The sequence below is a fragment of the Dufourea novaeangliae genome, unplaced genomic scaffold, assembly GCF_001272555.1.
Source record: "Dufourea novaeangliae isolate 0120121106 unplaced genomic scaffold, ASM127255v1 scaffold22, whole genome shotgun sequence".
NCBI lineage: Eukaryota > Metazoa > Arthropoda > Insecta > Hymenoptera > Halictidae > Dufourea > Dufourea novaeangliae.
Genome location: NW_015373898.1, coordinates 235487 through 250457, shown reverse-complemented (window position 1 = coordinate 250457; position 14971 = coordinate 235487). Strand labels below are relative to the sequence as shown.

Here is a 14971-nt window from a genome sequence, read left to right as displayed (position 1 = left end):
TGTTTCTGCTGGTTTTGTCTTCAGCGCCAAAGAGTGATTGCCCATTAGAATCATATAATAATATATTACACAATATGATTATATGTATTGTGCAAACTTATCATGCGTAGTACATTAATCTTGCTGCCGGTCATCTATGACTCCCACGGCGTAAGAGTATGTTTCCAGTCGATCAGATAATACTATATTTTGAACATTACAGACAAATTTTTAGCAATGTTTCATTTCGTCTACTATTCAATGGTTATTTTGTTTCATTTTTCATTTCCCTTTCTTGGTATCAATCTCTCATGTGTTTGCAGTCATCGCTGTATTTTTTAAAAACCGTATAAAGTATAATATTATAGATTTAGTGTAAATTCCATTATTTAACACTTAAGGGTTCTAGAGGGTTGAACCTTAAAGCTTCAGACTTAATGTGGAATAACACAGTGACGATTGGCAAAAATTAAGTTTTTTATATATATACTTTCAAAGTATAATTTTTCGAAAATATTCTACCAGAATATTAAGTCGAATATCACGTGAATAACGAAAAAAATGTCCCAACTTTGATCAATGAACCGTGAACAAATTGAGAAATTATTTTGTTCGACGCGTAACATCCTATGACTCGTATATCTTGCTCAAGTATACATAGGTATTTTGTAATAAAAGAAAATTTAACGTATTGTCCAAAATATATATTTGATCACCCTATTAATAATAGTTTAATGAGGTTTGGGTGTTGCAGAACTAATTTATAAAAACCACGCTTTTCTGGACGTTTTTGGATTATTCCCCCTTGAATCTTTAAAAGCTTGAGATTCGTGTAATATCAGAGTTAAAAACTGAAAATTTTTAGGTTAAGTTTTAAGGCTTCGAAAATTCAAGGTCTGTACATTACTTCACTACATATAATTTATACGACTCGAGCCTTCAAGCTTAAAGGCTCGAGCGTTAAAGACTCGAGCTTTCACGACTCAAGCTTCGAACCTTGAGGGTTCGAGCCTTTAGGGTTTGAACCGCGACTCGAGCTGTTAAAGCTCAAGACTCGAGGCTCATTTTAACAACACTAGATTCCAGATATGAACGTGAATATTAAGCAAATCGAATATGTAGGGCTAAACTACATACACATACTATAATATTAGAGAAAATTGTTAATTAATTTATTATTTATTAATTTATTATTAGTTTGATTGCAATGAAGTCTAAATGTTTCCCTAAAGTAATATTGCATTCTAAATGATAACTTGAACAATTACATAAGCTCTAAATTTAAAAAAACATTAACAATAAGAAATTTAATTATTAGTCCTGGTTTCTGCAAATTTGAAAATATTTAACAAGAATGTTTAGATCAGAATATGCTACATCTATATATAAAATTATGAGTCACGTAAATTTTCAATTACTTTTGTAGTCATAAACAGTGCAAAATGTAATTTATATTGTATTAAGTTCGAAGTTACGAGCATTCTTTGTTTGATTCGAACTACGATTGTATGAGTATTTTTGCGTCTTGTCGAAATATCAGTCAAGTGATTATTAACGATAAGTGTAATGTCTTTAGACAAATTAGGAATAAGTATTTCTTGTAGATACTTTTATTAAGAAATGAGAAATGTTAATCTAATTGTAGGAAGCCTATATCATGAAAGGTAATACAATTGTATTTCTTTAAATAAAGAATATAAATTGTTAATAACATTTAGTAACATTATTTACTAACCAAATTGTTATAAGTAACACAATGGTAATAATGCTAAATGAATGTCATATATCTACTGGAGTTATAAATTAACTATGCTGGATAAAGTTATTAAAATTGGAAAATTCGGGAAGTATTATGCTTCTAAGAATTCCTATTTTAATATCAAAACAATTTCCCGTCTGACTATGTTTAAAAATCCTTTGATTATTTTTAGATTTTAATTTCGACTGTGTTTCATTTTCTTTATAACTTTTTGGATGTTGTACACGAATGTGTGCTCAGTTACATAAATGTTATATACTATAGGCACAAAAAGTACTTAGACATATTTGTCGCTAAAGTAATATTGTACATTGTTAGATTACATTATAAAAATTTCTGTTAGCAGCATTTTACTCTATTGTCATCAACAGTAAACTTTCCGTGTATTTCATATGAATATTTTTTGTTCTATTTAACTTATTTACTATAATTTAAAGAAGGTGATAAAAATAAAAAACCATAAGTTAAAAATAAAATTTTATTGCAATACACTGTAGTGCACATGAAATCAAGTGCGCATTGGTACTAATAAATATACGGTGTGTTAAGTATTTATAAATTTTTTTCTAAATATATATATATATACTTTGTTAAAAATAGAAGTCTTAATTATTTTTGTATAATAATTATACGACTATAAAGAATACATTAGGAAAAAATTTATAAATACTTAACACACCGTATATTTCTTAGTACCAATGCGCACTTTACTTCATGTGCAATTCAGTGTATTGCAATAAAATTTTATTTTTAACTTATGGTTTTTTATTTTTATCACCTTTTTTAAATTTGTATCATTTTGGTTCAAGACATTTTACAATTACATAACTGCTATTCGAGAAATAAATAACTATAATTGAATAATACTCACTTCTCTCTTATACATGAAATGTGTCGAAATAGAAATTGATTTCATTAATTAAGTGTGGAACAAATATCGTTAGAATCCTTTCATGTTTTCTATTACATTTGGTGACGGGAAATTATAAATTTGATTATACAAGCTATTACATAAAAATGTATTTCTGTTAGCATTCGCATCGTTAGAATACTTATTCCATAAATATAGTATAACTAGATTGCATAGAACGCCAATGCAAGAGGTATTTAATAAATAATATTTGACACCCTTTCCCAAATAGCACAAAAACGTCATATACATATATGTATACGTCCGGAGAACGTACGATCCGGACGTTCGGTACATATGAAGGATGTCCCAAAAAGATCCACATCACGTCCCCCCTACGTTTTCGTTAAGATCTTTAAATGTTCTAGGAAGGTCTTATTTACAAAATGGAACGTACTGAGGACGTCCTGTGTGAACATTCTCAGAACATTTTTCAAATGTGTAAAAGTAACATTCTCTGTACGTTTCGGGAACGTTTAAAGAGTTTGTAGTAATGTCTCAACAGAGGTATAAGAAACGTTTTCCGAATGTTTAACATTACGTTTATATTTCATTATGTGCAAGGTGATGAAAGTTAGGTTAGGTTGTTTTGTGTTTACTAAATAAAAGATTAACATTCCTACGATCTGCGCACTTACTAGAAATTAGATCAAGTTAGTTCCTGTTAATAAATAAAAGGTTAAATATCCTATAAGGAATTATAATGAAAATATAGGTCTAGGGGTTATGATCTGTGTGTACATTGTTTTTTTTTATTTTCAAAGCAAAATACTGATTGTGAGTTAAATACTGATTCTGTGTTAGTTAGAGCATGTTTAAAAAAACCACCTACTCAAAGGAAAGTACTGATTCTCTGTCGATTAGAGACAGTTAAAGAAAGAAAAAATATTTTTTCAAATTCCCTGAGGTTTCCGCACAAAACCACTTGAGTCGTCACACTTCTCTATTGATTCTCTAAAGAATGACACCTTGCCCATCGAGTTCCATCACCTTGCAAGGAATGACATTGAGCCAAAATTACTAAACGAAACCATCCGAAATTGAAATCCTACAAACATTCGTAAGACTTCAGAAACGGACAATCCTAGAAACATGTGAAATTTAAGTTTTGAGAACATCCGTAGGACTTTCGGGACGGACGTTTCTAGAACATCCGAAATTTAAATTCTACAGAACAGACGTCCTTTGGATGTACGGTGCTATCTGGGTTTAGATACGAAATTCATATTACGAATACATAGCCAATGTATACGCTGCAGCTCATAAATTTACAATACTGCGTCTGTATGAGGAAAATGTCATGTTTCGTAAAAATGATATTGTTTAGGCCACTTTTATTACATCATATATGATCACATATGATGTAATAAAAGTGGCCTAAACAATATCATTTTTATGAAACATGAAATTTTCTTAGTAGCGTAAGCGTTGTCCATCGAGCATTAATATCCCTTAAACAATATTTATTCCAGACTTTTATCAATTTTGTAATATCTTCCCAGATAGCATATGACGCCCAATGACGCCTTAAAGACGGCTTAAAGGCGCGTTAGACGTAAAATAGGTGTCTTCAAGGTGTCACGTGCTATCTAGGTTGTAACATTTATTGCGTATTCGATAAATGTCCTAGTACTTACGAGCGGAAGTGTATTACAATTTTAATATAAAACAAAACTAATTTTTGTTCTCATACGTGTACTAGAGGTTCCCACAAAAATTAAACTGCAAATCAAATTAGTATGATAATAAATTATGCAATATTCGATTGTCCGTTAATCAAAACAACCAATGAATTAGTAACTTGTTATTACAAAGCAGTAGAGAAAATGTGATTTTTATTGTATTTATCGTAATATGAGTTCGATTTCTTTGCAGGTTACTCTCGAAGGAGTTACCGGGGTGACAGTAGAGAGCGTCTGCCGCTTGCCGTGCTCGAGATATCGAACGTGAGTGGTGTGGCGCTGGATGCCGCGACGTGTATATAAATGCGCAGTGTCGGCGGGCGCGCTCAGTATGTGTCATGCCTTGCAAGCGCGAGTGTCGTCCGTGATGGCGGTTCTAGTGCGGTTGAAGATGCAATGCGGCACCGTTATATTGCCGCTCGTGATTATAGTTGTGGTGTGTAGTGTGGATTTTGTGTGTGGAATGTTCGAGCATCGACATTGCAGTCACCAACATCCCCGGGCACACGAGGTAAGCGTTACACGAAAAGGTCGACTCGTTCCCTCTTTCTCGTTCCTTCGCGCTTACTTTTTTCACTTTTGTTGTCTGCCTATGCTCGCTTGGTAGACGCACACCGTCGTACCGACCCGACTCTTGCTCCCCAGTATCGTTTCCCTTCCACTAGTGTCCTTGCCCAAAGATATTTGCAATTATTCCTTAATACTATTCTTTCTGTGATTTTAAAAGCCAGTATCATCTCCGCTGTACTGAATACCTACTGTTTCGTTCCCGTAGGGAAGAAATCGCGTGACTTTAGCGAAGCGTGCGTTTCACGTGTCACGTGCTAGCGCTGTCTCTCTTGCACACCTGAGTCTCGCGTGCGTCCCACTTTGCTCTGAACCAATGAGCTGCCACTCTCTTCTATTCATTGGTCGTTTAAATGCTCTACGTCTATATTATTGCGCTATTAATCATTATATTATTGTTGACACGGTCGACATACTTGTTATACGGTACAACTATTTCTTACATACTAGATGACTGCGAAGCAGTTCTTTGACGGAAAGGAACAATGTTATGGGTCATTCTATCGACGTTTCTCAGATTCTTAGTGCGAAGAAGTTAGTGACTTCGGTTAGTGATTTCGTAGTGTTTTATTTTGACGTTCGGAGTGTTTTAAGTTTTCTTTTATTTAATATTATCTGTTGATGATATGACTGTCCTTTTTTGAAAATGTATTAGTGATATTTAAGAGTCCATACAGTGAGTGTCCATACATTTTGAGAGGTGACATTAATCCTGGTCAGAATGATGTGCGTCAACTTATTTTCATGCGCCGGCGAGCCACGTGTTTTTGGAGCGGGCACGTGTCACTGTGTCTTTAGTTATATGACTTTTCACTGTTTCGACTTTGTTTTGATTGTAAGAATATTGGGTGTCTCGAACAGTTGGCGGAATTGTTTTTAAAACGATTGGAGGTGGGAGAAACTGTCAAGAGGTAAAATTGAGTGATTATAACAGCTCCAACAAATTCTTCAGTTTTTAAGATAATTTCTACGCGATTGAAATTCTAAAGTTTAAAGTGTTATTGGATTTCTTAAATCTGAAACTCCATATTAAAAGTTATTTAACGGTAGATCTTTACATTTAGCGTATTTTGTATGCTTTGTATAGTATTTGTATTTTAATTGTGATTATCAACATAATTATTTCCACCTCATTCATTTAGTTCAGTTGTTTGAAATACGTATCTATACATATACATATACATATAATTTGCTGTGCAAGAATGAGTTTACTTGCATTCTGATTACATTAATTAAGTAATTTAATAAATTTCGATTGGAGTGTTTCATTATCTGTACTTCATCCTGTACTAGTTTGGTACTGTTTATTTCTTTTAGTAATGATCGATAATGAAATACTCTACAATTCCGTAGACTACAATGAGAGAGTGTTGTAGTAGGTCCCTATTCGATATTCGATTTACTGTAGTTACGAAGAGATAGCAGTTAGGGGAGGAGCTCTATGTACTCGAAAAGAGATGTGGTGGTTTCATCGTATCCTTGGGGACTAGCCTCGAACATATATTCTATTTTAGAGGAAAAAACAAAAAGAACTATTAAAATACAAGAACAAGAATTTCAAACTGAAAAAGAAAATAAAGGTTAACGTTTTAGCGTGTTGTATATTAAGTATTATTTAGATGCATTGTAATTTGCGAAATATACTATTTCAGTATAAGATACATTATTAAATAGATTTTTTCGACTTTCACCAAAAATTGAAGATTATTTTTACAGTTTTATTTACGTACCATCAAATTAACGTTAATATGTTCATTTTATTATACCAAAGAGTACTGCAGTTTTTAGTTAGCTACTGTTTGAATGCTTTGTGATTGCGATTATACAGATAGTGATGTTATTAACAATTTGAACATCGAATTTCGAAATTATGCAAGCGCGGAATCTGTTATTAAATAATAATTTATGTATGTCTTCTTTTAATTAATAGTAAAATATACATTATGTTTTATGTTATTCTCGTTGTGTATTATATGATTTTCGGAATAATAGAATTTAAGCTAATTATAAATTTTGTATTTATTTTTACTCATCCTTTCATACTTTTCGTTTGAAGACAATTAATTAATATTTACTTTATTAAGTTGATTATATTAAATTATTAATGTTGTATTTGTATTGTGTATGTGATATATAATTAAAGTGTATATTTTTCAGTTTATGCCTTTACTTTATTTCTTAATCAGCGTAGGTATATAAATGTTTAAATTAGTGTTGACAAATGTGGTCGTAAATGCCTTCTTACATAATAGTTAGTTTATTTTAAGTTATTTTACAGGACAGTTTTCTAATCGTAATAACTCGTGGACTTATATAGTTATGTATAGAATTGTTAACTTGTTACATACGTAATTGTTAAATTAAATTGTATTAAAGTATATATTTTTGTACGATTAACTGGTAACTTTAGAAAAGACTAGTCTTTGAAATTTTGTTTTGAATGGTATGTGCGCCATTTATCGCATAGTATAAAGTGGTGAATAGATACGGGTGAAGTTTTCAAATCATCAGTTTTCAAACTTTCCTATTTTCTTCTTGAAAAAACATAATTTGTTGAAACGAACTAGTTAGAGATAGGTCGTTTCTCTGGCTGGCTTGAGGTAAGAACAAAGTTGTACGACGAACTTCTCATTTCGTTGGCTTCGTTAATGCATCGGTCGTCTTCCTGCACTCGCAAAACGAACAAATTGTTCGAATTACGTATGACCGTAAAATAATATCGAGGTAATAAATCTTATTTTTCATACTTCACTTATCATTATAAAACTATCTAGAATCTTCATTAAGGTATTCCCATTTGGTGGAGGAGTCACTTTAAGCAATTATTAAATTAATAATTAATGGACCATGGAACTTGTAAATCATTATGAATACAAGTGAAACAGTATAGATCTTTGATTTCCATAGAAACGAGTACTGATTTCGTCAAGAAATATTGGGTGACTTATTAACACACCAAATATGATTTCATACTACATAGACATACATTTCTCAATTTGTTATACCGATGCTCTTATTCGTACTTACTAATTCAATTAAGTATTCAAAATATAGATAGATCGTGAACATTAATTTGTTTTCAATTGCAATTTTTTTAAATCGTTTTAAAGTTTGTTTTCCAATTTTTATAACATAGAATTTGATTCCCATAAAATAAAACTATTTTAGGTGATTCACATTGGTACTTACACTACATTTGTGATTTTCAAAAAGATCATGAACGTTTACCACGGTATTATCATTCAACGGCTTTAGTTCTAAAATCCGGAGTAGGTACGTAATATTATGATATATGTAGGTTATATCGTATCTGGAACACGGAAATTAAGTTACTTAATATGATAATATGACTATGGGGATAAAATAGCGGTACGTATAGCTCTTATAGGATCTACTTTAAGTAATCTCTTACATTTTGCAGCCGGTTTCTCCGACCAATGTGTTTCTTGATTGCAGCTTTACATTGTTATTACTAAAACTGAGAACATGAGTAGAAAATTTTGAAGCGAATTGTTTGCTATGTTTGAAGTATTCAAAATAGAAATATCGAGGTGTAGGATTTATTCGAACATGTGAAGACAATCTTCAAGACATGTATACAAGATATTTAACCCGTTGAATGCCACTGTTTTTACTGGTAGAACAGTACCATTATAAGATATTATACCTACATTTGTGTAAGTCTTTGTTATTTATTTTGTCGTACAATTTGTTGCTTAATAGCAGTGGTTAGTATTCTGCTGTGGAACCAAGAGCAACGGTTACATATGTACCTTTAAATCCGTTAGTCTTTGGCTCGAACATTTTCTTAATTGTTTTACTCAGGTTATTAACAAAAACAAGTCGAAAAAGAAGAATAACATTTTTTAATTTACGGCTTCGTTTTCGAGATAATTCACTTGAAAAAACTGCTGGATACGCGTGCAATTGAATAGGACTTGGCGAGCACGTCTGATCATTGCAGTCTGTTTCTGCTTACTTCCATGACAAATACACGCATTTTAGATTAATTTTCGAATTCCATTTTCTTGAAAACAGAACCTCAAACGAAGTATTTATTCTTTCTTTCGACTTATTTTTTCTAATAGAATCACCACTCGGCCGGTTGTATTACGATTTTGGGGACACCCTCTATATCCGCTTCTTTCAAGTTGTATCGTTTATAGATTTTTACACATCTTCTACACATTTTGAATACCTTTCAGCGTCAAACTATATGCTAGTATAGTTGTGTAATATAGCGTCAACTAAATGTTTTCAGCATTTGGAGTCTAGAATCTGTTCTGTACGCGGCTGTTTATACCGCTGACCCGCGGAACGATACGGCCATAAAACCGTACTGTTGAGGCACTCATAAACGTGGCGTGGTTAAGAAAAATTTGGACCATGTGATTAATTAGCTTTTCGCATACGCTTCGCTTTGAGGGAGAAATTTCCGCCATCATGCCAACTTGAAAAATTCTAGAATTCTTCCTCCTGCTTCAGGGCTGAACCAATCTTAATTTATAATTTAGGAAATGCCTTTGACGGAGACATTTTCCAACCAGGGAAAAATGGGAATTCTCAAGGCGCTACCGTCTTCTCAAAAATTCAGTTCATCCTGAGAATCAATACAATTAATATGAAGTAAATAATATTTCGTAGTCTAGTTTTCGAGTTCTCACCACTTCAAGTTTCTGACCAGTTGCACAATATTAATTTGGCGTGCGTCGTGTGTTCGATTATTATAATTGGCGCAACATTATTAACCGTACGAGTGTTTACGCGTTGACTTGAACATTCATTACTTTCCCTATTATTGTACTACTAATGATATTTAGAAAATATTAAATGTTTCTCTTTAGAAATTCAACGTTTATTCGTGTAATTTAATGGTGCCGGCTTCCGGTGACCACCAGGGCAGTCAACATGCTATAGAAGATTACTCCATCGAGTGATATAAAGAATACTTAAGCAACATAGTTTTAGAAGTCAATTCTTCCCGTTTAAATTATAATGTATTTACGAGCACTAGGCAACGTTTCTTTTGTAGAAATTCGTCACAGTTAAACAGATTGTTACTGATATCAGTATAAAAATCGGTGTAAAATACAAAAGATCAATTCTACTTTCACAAAACATGTTCAAGGTATTATATTCTTTTCTTGTGTCGTATTATCTGAAACACATTTTCCATTCGTTCTTATGTCACTGCACTGTTTCTTATTAATAAGTACATACACTAAACTCTGTGAGTATCCCCGCAAGAAGAAGCCCGGGGAATTCAAGTCGTATAATAGAGAAGGTCATGCCTCTGGATAGATCCTCGCCTTTCACCGAAGGTTCGTATTGTCTTGCATCATTGTAAGTGAAAAATGTGGAGGAGTCCCATTGTACTGAAATCACTTGCAGAGATTCTGTTTAAAAATGTTTACAATATTAGGTTGTCTCAGAAGTTATGTGGCTTTTCGTAGACTTGATGTTAAAACAATATAGTTCAACGTGATCGTCACTTATCTGCTTGGTGCAAATATGTAGTATTAAACAGACACGTTGAGATTGTGATAAAGATTCATGGGTGTAGTCCAAATGATTCAGTTATCATTAGACTGCAGAATATTGAACACTTATAACAAAATCACGTGCCTAAAATTCAGTATAGCAAAAAGTTTAATGAAGCTTCATGGTATTTTTATTTCAGTTAGAACCTAATAGAACCTTTAATAGATTAAAGAATTTCTTATTTGATTCGAGTTTCTATAAAATAATAGACTATAGAGTCTGGTTGTTATATACATTTCAAATGGACGTGGTGAAGTAGTATACGAGTTGATATGTTACGTTATACGAGTGTAACAAAAGAATTCACACGACTGCAGCTGCGAACAGATATACCAGGTGTATGATGAAATTGTTAGACTAAATCAGCGCTAGTTCCAGACACTTCGACCAGAAACTTTGACTTAATGAGGATTCTCGTGTCGTTTATGAACTATCCGAAGACATTTTACGGGTCACTACTGAGAAAGATTCGTCCTTAATTATTGACGAATCGGCGCATAAATTGAAAATATGTTAATTACTAATTACGGACAAAAAGTGGTTTACTCTCATTCGAATACATACCAAAAGAACTGAATTACTTATAGGATGACCAAATAGTTTGCTTGTGCTCTAGAGATAAACTGGCCACAGAAGGCGATTTCCTAAAATTTTTATTTATATATTCATGGAGATTTTCTTTTGATGTTATGATTTAATCAGTGGTGTTATTTGACCATTTATAGCGATTGTGAAATAGTATAATTTTACTTTTGGCAACTATGAGTCTCATTGGTAAACAGATTAGAAACTTCGAATTCGTAGTACATATTTTTTAATAATCTTGCACATAATATCAGTCTTTCTGGATAAACATACAGTGTAGACTATATTAACGTTAGGGTCATTTACATGCTTGCAGGACGGTACTGCTGCGAATTTTCTACTGAAACGCTGAAATAGCATTCTTGAGATATTATACGATGAAAATGCACAATAAAAAAATTCGATTTTTCACAAAATTTTGACCGGAATATACCCTTAAGTGTTTAGTAGGGTCGCCTATTCATGTAACCGCAGCAAGGACTGTACACGCCCTACAGGCACGCGGAGACCAGTGTCGGCGTGAAGGGCCCCAGCATACCTAGAAGCTGTTTGAAATTCAGACTGCAAATGTCATTTATGAAATAATATTTCAAACTTCTGCTTACAATATTTGATTAAACCTGCACGGTATTTAGATTCTGTCGCTATCTACCCAATAGCAATTAGTGTATTGGTAAAAATGGAACTGTAAGTATTAAGGACTAGAATGCAGACTTTTTCCATGGCTGATGCAAGTTACATATTTATAATTAATAAAATTATTTTAGAATGTATTCGAGATTTACCAATTATGTACTTCAACAATCTTTTTTCCAAATGCTGTGGTACACAAAATTTGTTGAAATATACTGCACAAGAAGAACCTAAGTTCTAAAGAGGCTTGAGCGTCTCAAATGATGCTTTGGGCTACTAAAAGAGGGGTATCTTTACAACTTAATGGTTTTACGACTTCACGATATCTTTCTCGTCGACTAAACTTGCCCGCCTCAAAAAGATATAATCGAACTTAAAAAGGCTGTAGTTTTTAGTTGCCAGGTGAAAAAATCTAATCGCTGCTGGCGACCAGGCGACCAGATTTGTCGAGCCCTGCCAGTATTTATTAACACCTTCGCATCCGCGGACAGGATATCTTGCGAACAAATATTTACCCATTCTATTCCTTGGACGAGATATCTTGCAACTCCGTTTTTCAATATTTACAATTGAATATCGCTCACCGAACGCTTTAGACGAGATGAAAACTTTCCTTCGAATAAGAGCAGACATCAGTTCTGGTTTATTGGAGACATATTTCATACCGGAAGAAAATTTTTGCTATCATGGAAAGAGGTTTCATAGAAAATTACCACTTCGTTTCAGACTTTCTTTCCTGTAAAATATCTTCCACAAAAGGAAAAGCCCTTTCAACAAAATCTTGCGTTATATTTAAAAAGAAAACAGCAATCTAATAAAGAAATAAGTTATTTTGTAGCTTCAAACCATTATGTGTAACACCATGTTTTGAAGTGTTTCATGTAAAAGAAATATTACAAAAAAATTTACTCAAAGTATAACATCATATCAACTTCATATCCACGAAGGAGATATCGTGCGAACTGATTTTTACTCCGACTCTTTGGAAGGGATGTCCCAATAAAAAGACACGCGAGACATCTATGTAGTTCAAAGCTTGAACGACATCCTATCGCGAGATATTTCGTACAAAGCGTTAAATGAACATCACGGAGTCCTGAGATATCTTGTCTAAACGATAGAATGGCTAAACATTTTTTCACGAGGTGTCTCGACCATAGATGTGAAAGGGTTAAATATAAGTTATGCTTTCGTATAAAACCACAAATCTTAACAATGAAGGCTGTTAATTTGAATATGTTTCGATCTGTTCGTTAGAATATTTCATTCTTAGTTGGAGTATGCTTTGTCATTTCTGTTACACCGAATCGTAAAATGGACTGATTAACGTATCGTTAGTCAAGATAGCTTTTTTTTAAATCCCTGAATGTTTTGGCTCTTCGGTAGACGAAGGAAAATGGATTGTCGACTACTTAGTGGTGCAATACATTTTTTCCTCCTTTTTTCTTCCACTCACTCTCGTCATTCGTCTTTTCTTTCTTTTCACGCTCGGTTTTTATCCGTCCAACTTCTGCGCCCCTAGGGATTGCATGAATTACATAGGTATGCATATTCGAAACTTTTCCACGGTTTTCTGCTGGTACACCAACCGCAAACCTTCGTTTCGTTAATAAAGAACGATCCATCTGGGATGTACTATCGATCGTGAAAAATAGACTATAATTTCCCACTTTCATGTGGCTTATATCAGGATGCTTTTGTTCAAACACACTTTATCTCTCTGTCGACAGAAAGCTTTTTTGGTGGTAGTTTTTACTTTTTATTCACATGTGGTGCTACTGAAAACGTGGCTTTAACCACAGCACGACGGATTGGAACAGGTAAATTCATTCTGTATTTACAACATGCAGCGTACATCGTAACATATCGGCATAATTTTTAGGGTAAATTGATCACACAAATACAAATAATGAAAAATTGATACTACTTTAAAGTCATTGATATTGTCATGTTTTGTCTAATTTTTTATAGAAAAATCTCTGTAGTACGTTAAAAACATGTTTATAAAGATAAATGGTACATATGAATAATTAAATATTCTTACTGATGGATAGCACTTTATTTGCCTATTTACTTTATTGCTTTCGACTATAGATCGCTGTCCAATCGTGATTATTAGTTGTTTTCCTTCGACAAGCTTTTTGAATTGATAGCGATATACAGGGTGATTAGTCCCAATAGAAATAAGCCACCTTAATATCTTTTCTTGTATTGCTGTTATTAGTTGAAACTAAGATCAAACTTTTGTTATAAACAACGGACCGTATCCAAATAATATCCAGAACGTAAGTTACAATATTTCGATAATTAGAGAAATAAATACGAATGTATCTTACATCATTGTATTCGTCTTCTACCTAACTATTGTTACATCGAAAAAAATATATAATTCAATTGAGAGAAATAGTATTGGTATTCATAACATCGAAGAAAATGACCGTAAAAAATCTTTTCTCCTATGTCGTACTTACCCCTTATAATCATTCATTTTTCCTTAACATACATTGTTATAACATCGATTCAACAGAAGTTATTAAGGTGTCCTATTTGACCTAACCCAGACCACTCTGTAAAGTTGTTAGGACTTCGAAATTTATATAAATTGGATATGAAAAGCAAGTGTATTGAGACAACAACAACAAATTTTGCAATAATACACAGTCTTAAGTATCGTTATTTTTCTATTTAAGATAATTTCATAATAATTATTTTACTTCCTGTTACGAATTTCAACAGTTATGATTGGCATACTGCTCTTATTGGACATCTTGTCTGCGTGTTCGGAGGTCTATCATATTTTTCACTGAAAATATCCTGAATTAATCACTAGGGATTGTTTGACTAGACAATGGCAGTCATAGTAAACTCAAAGCCGACTGAATGGAATTCAGAGCAGAGGATCACAAAGATTTCTGGTACTGTCACTGCACTAATTGGGACAGCGTGCATAGATGAATGCAATATTGCTTTCCAACGAAGACGATAACTTTATATTTTTGAACGTGAAATGTTATGACCATCGTTACTTTCATTCACCTGAATTCATCAGAAATATTCCTATTTATTAGAACTTAATACTCGATACGCGGGCTTGCTATTATGTATCATGTAATACAACGTATTCTTAAAAAATATATTGTAGCGCTATGTAAAAATCAAAAGTAGATACTTTTTTTACGAGATTCTTATTCTTGTTAATTCTAATCGACCATAACAATTTTTATGTGATAATTATGTATGTAGAGGTGATTTTGAGAGAATGCAATTATTATTTTCAGGTACCTCAAGTCAGTTTAGGGATTAGTAAATAAATTA

At 32.8% G+C, this 14971-nt stretch overlaps 1 protein-coding gene across 1 annotated transcript in view; it reads left to right on the top strand.

Annotated features, from left to right (window-relative positions):
- The first annotated feature begins 4672 nt into the window (after positions 1-4672).
- LOC107193408 (leishmanolysin-like peptidase) overlaps positions 4673-14971 on the top strand; it is a 233690-nt gene continuing 223391 nt past the window's right edge. The window contains exon 1 of the mRNA XM_015582849.1: positions 4673-4841. Coding sequence (XP_015438335.1) covers positions 4698-4841 — 144 coding nt within the window. The 5' untranslated portion in view covers positions 4673-4697. The remainder of the gene's footprint in view (positions 4842-14971) is intronic.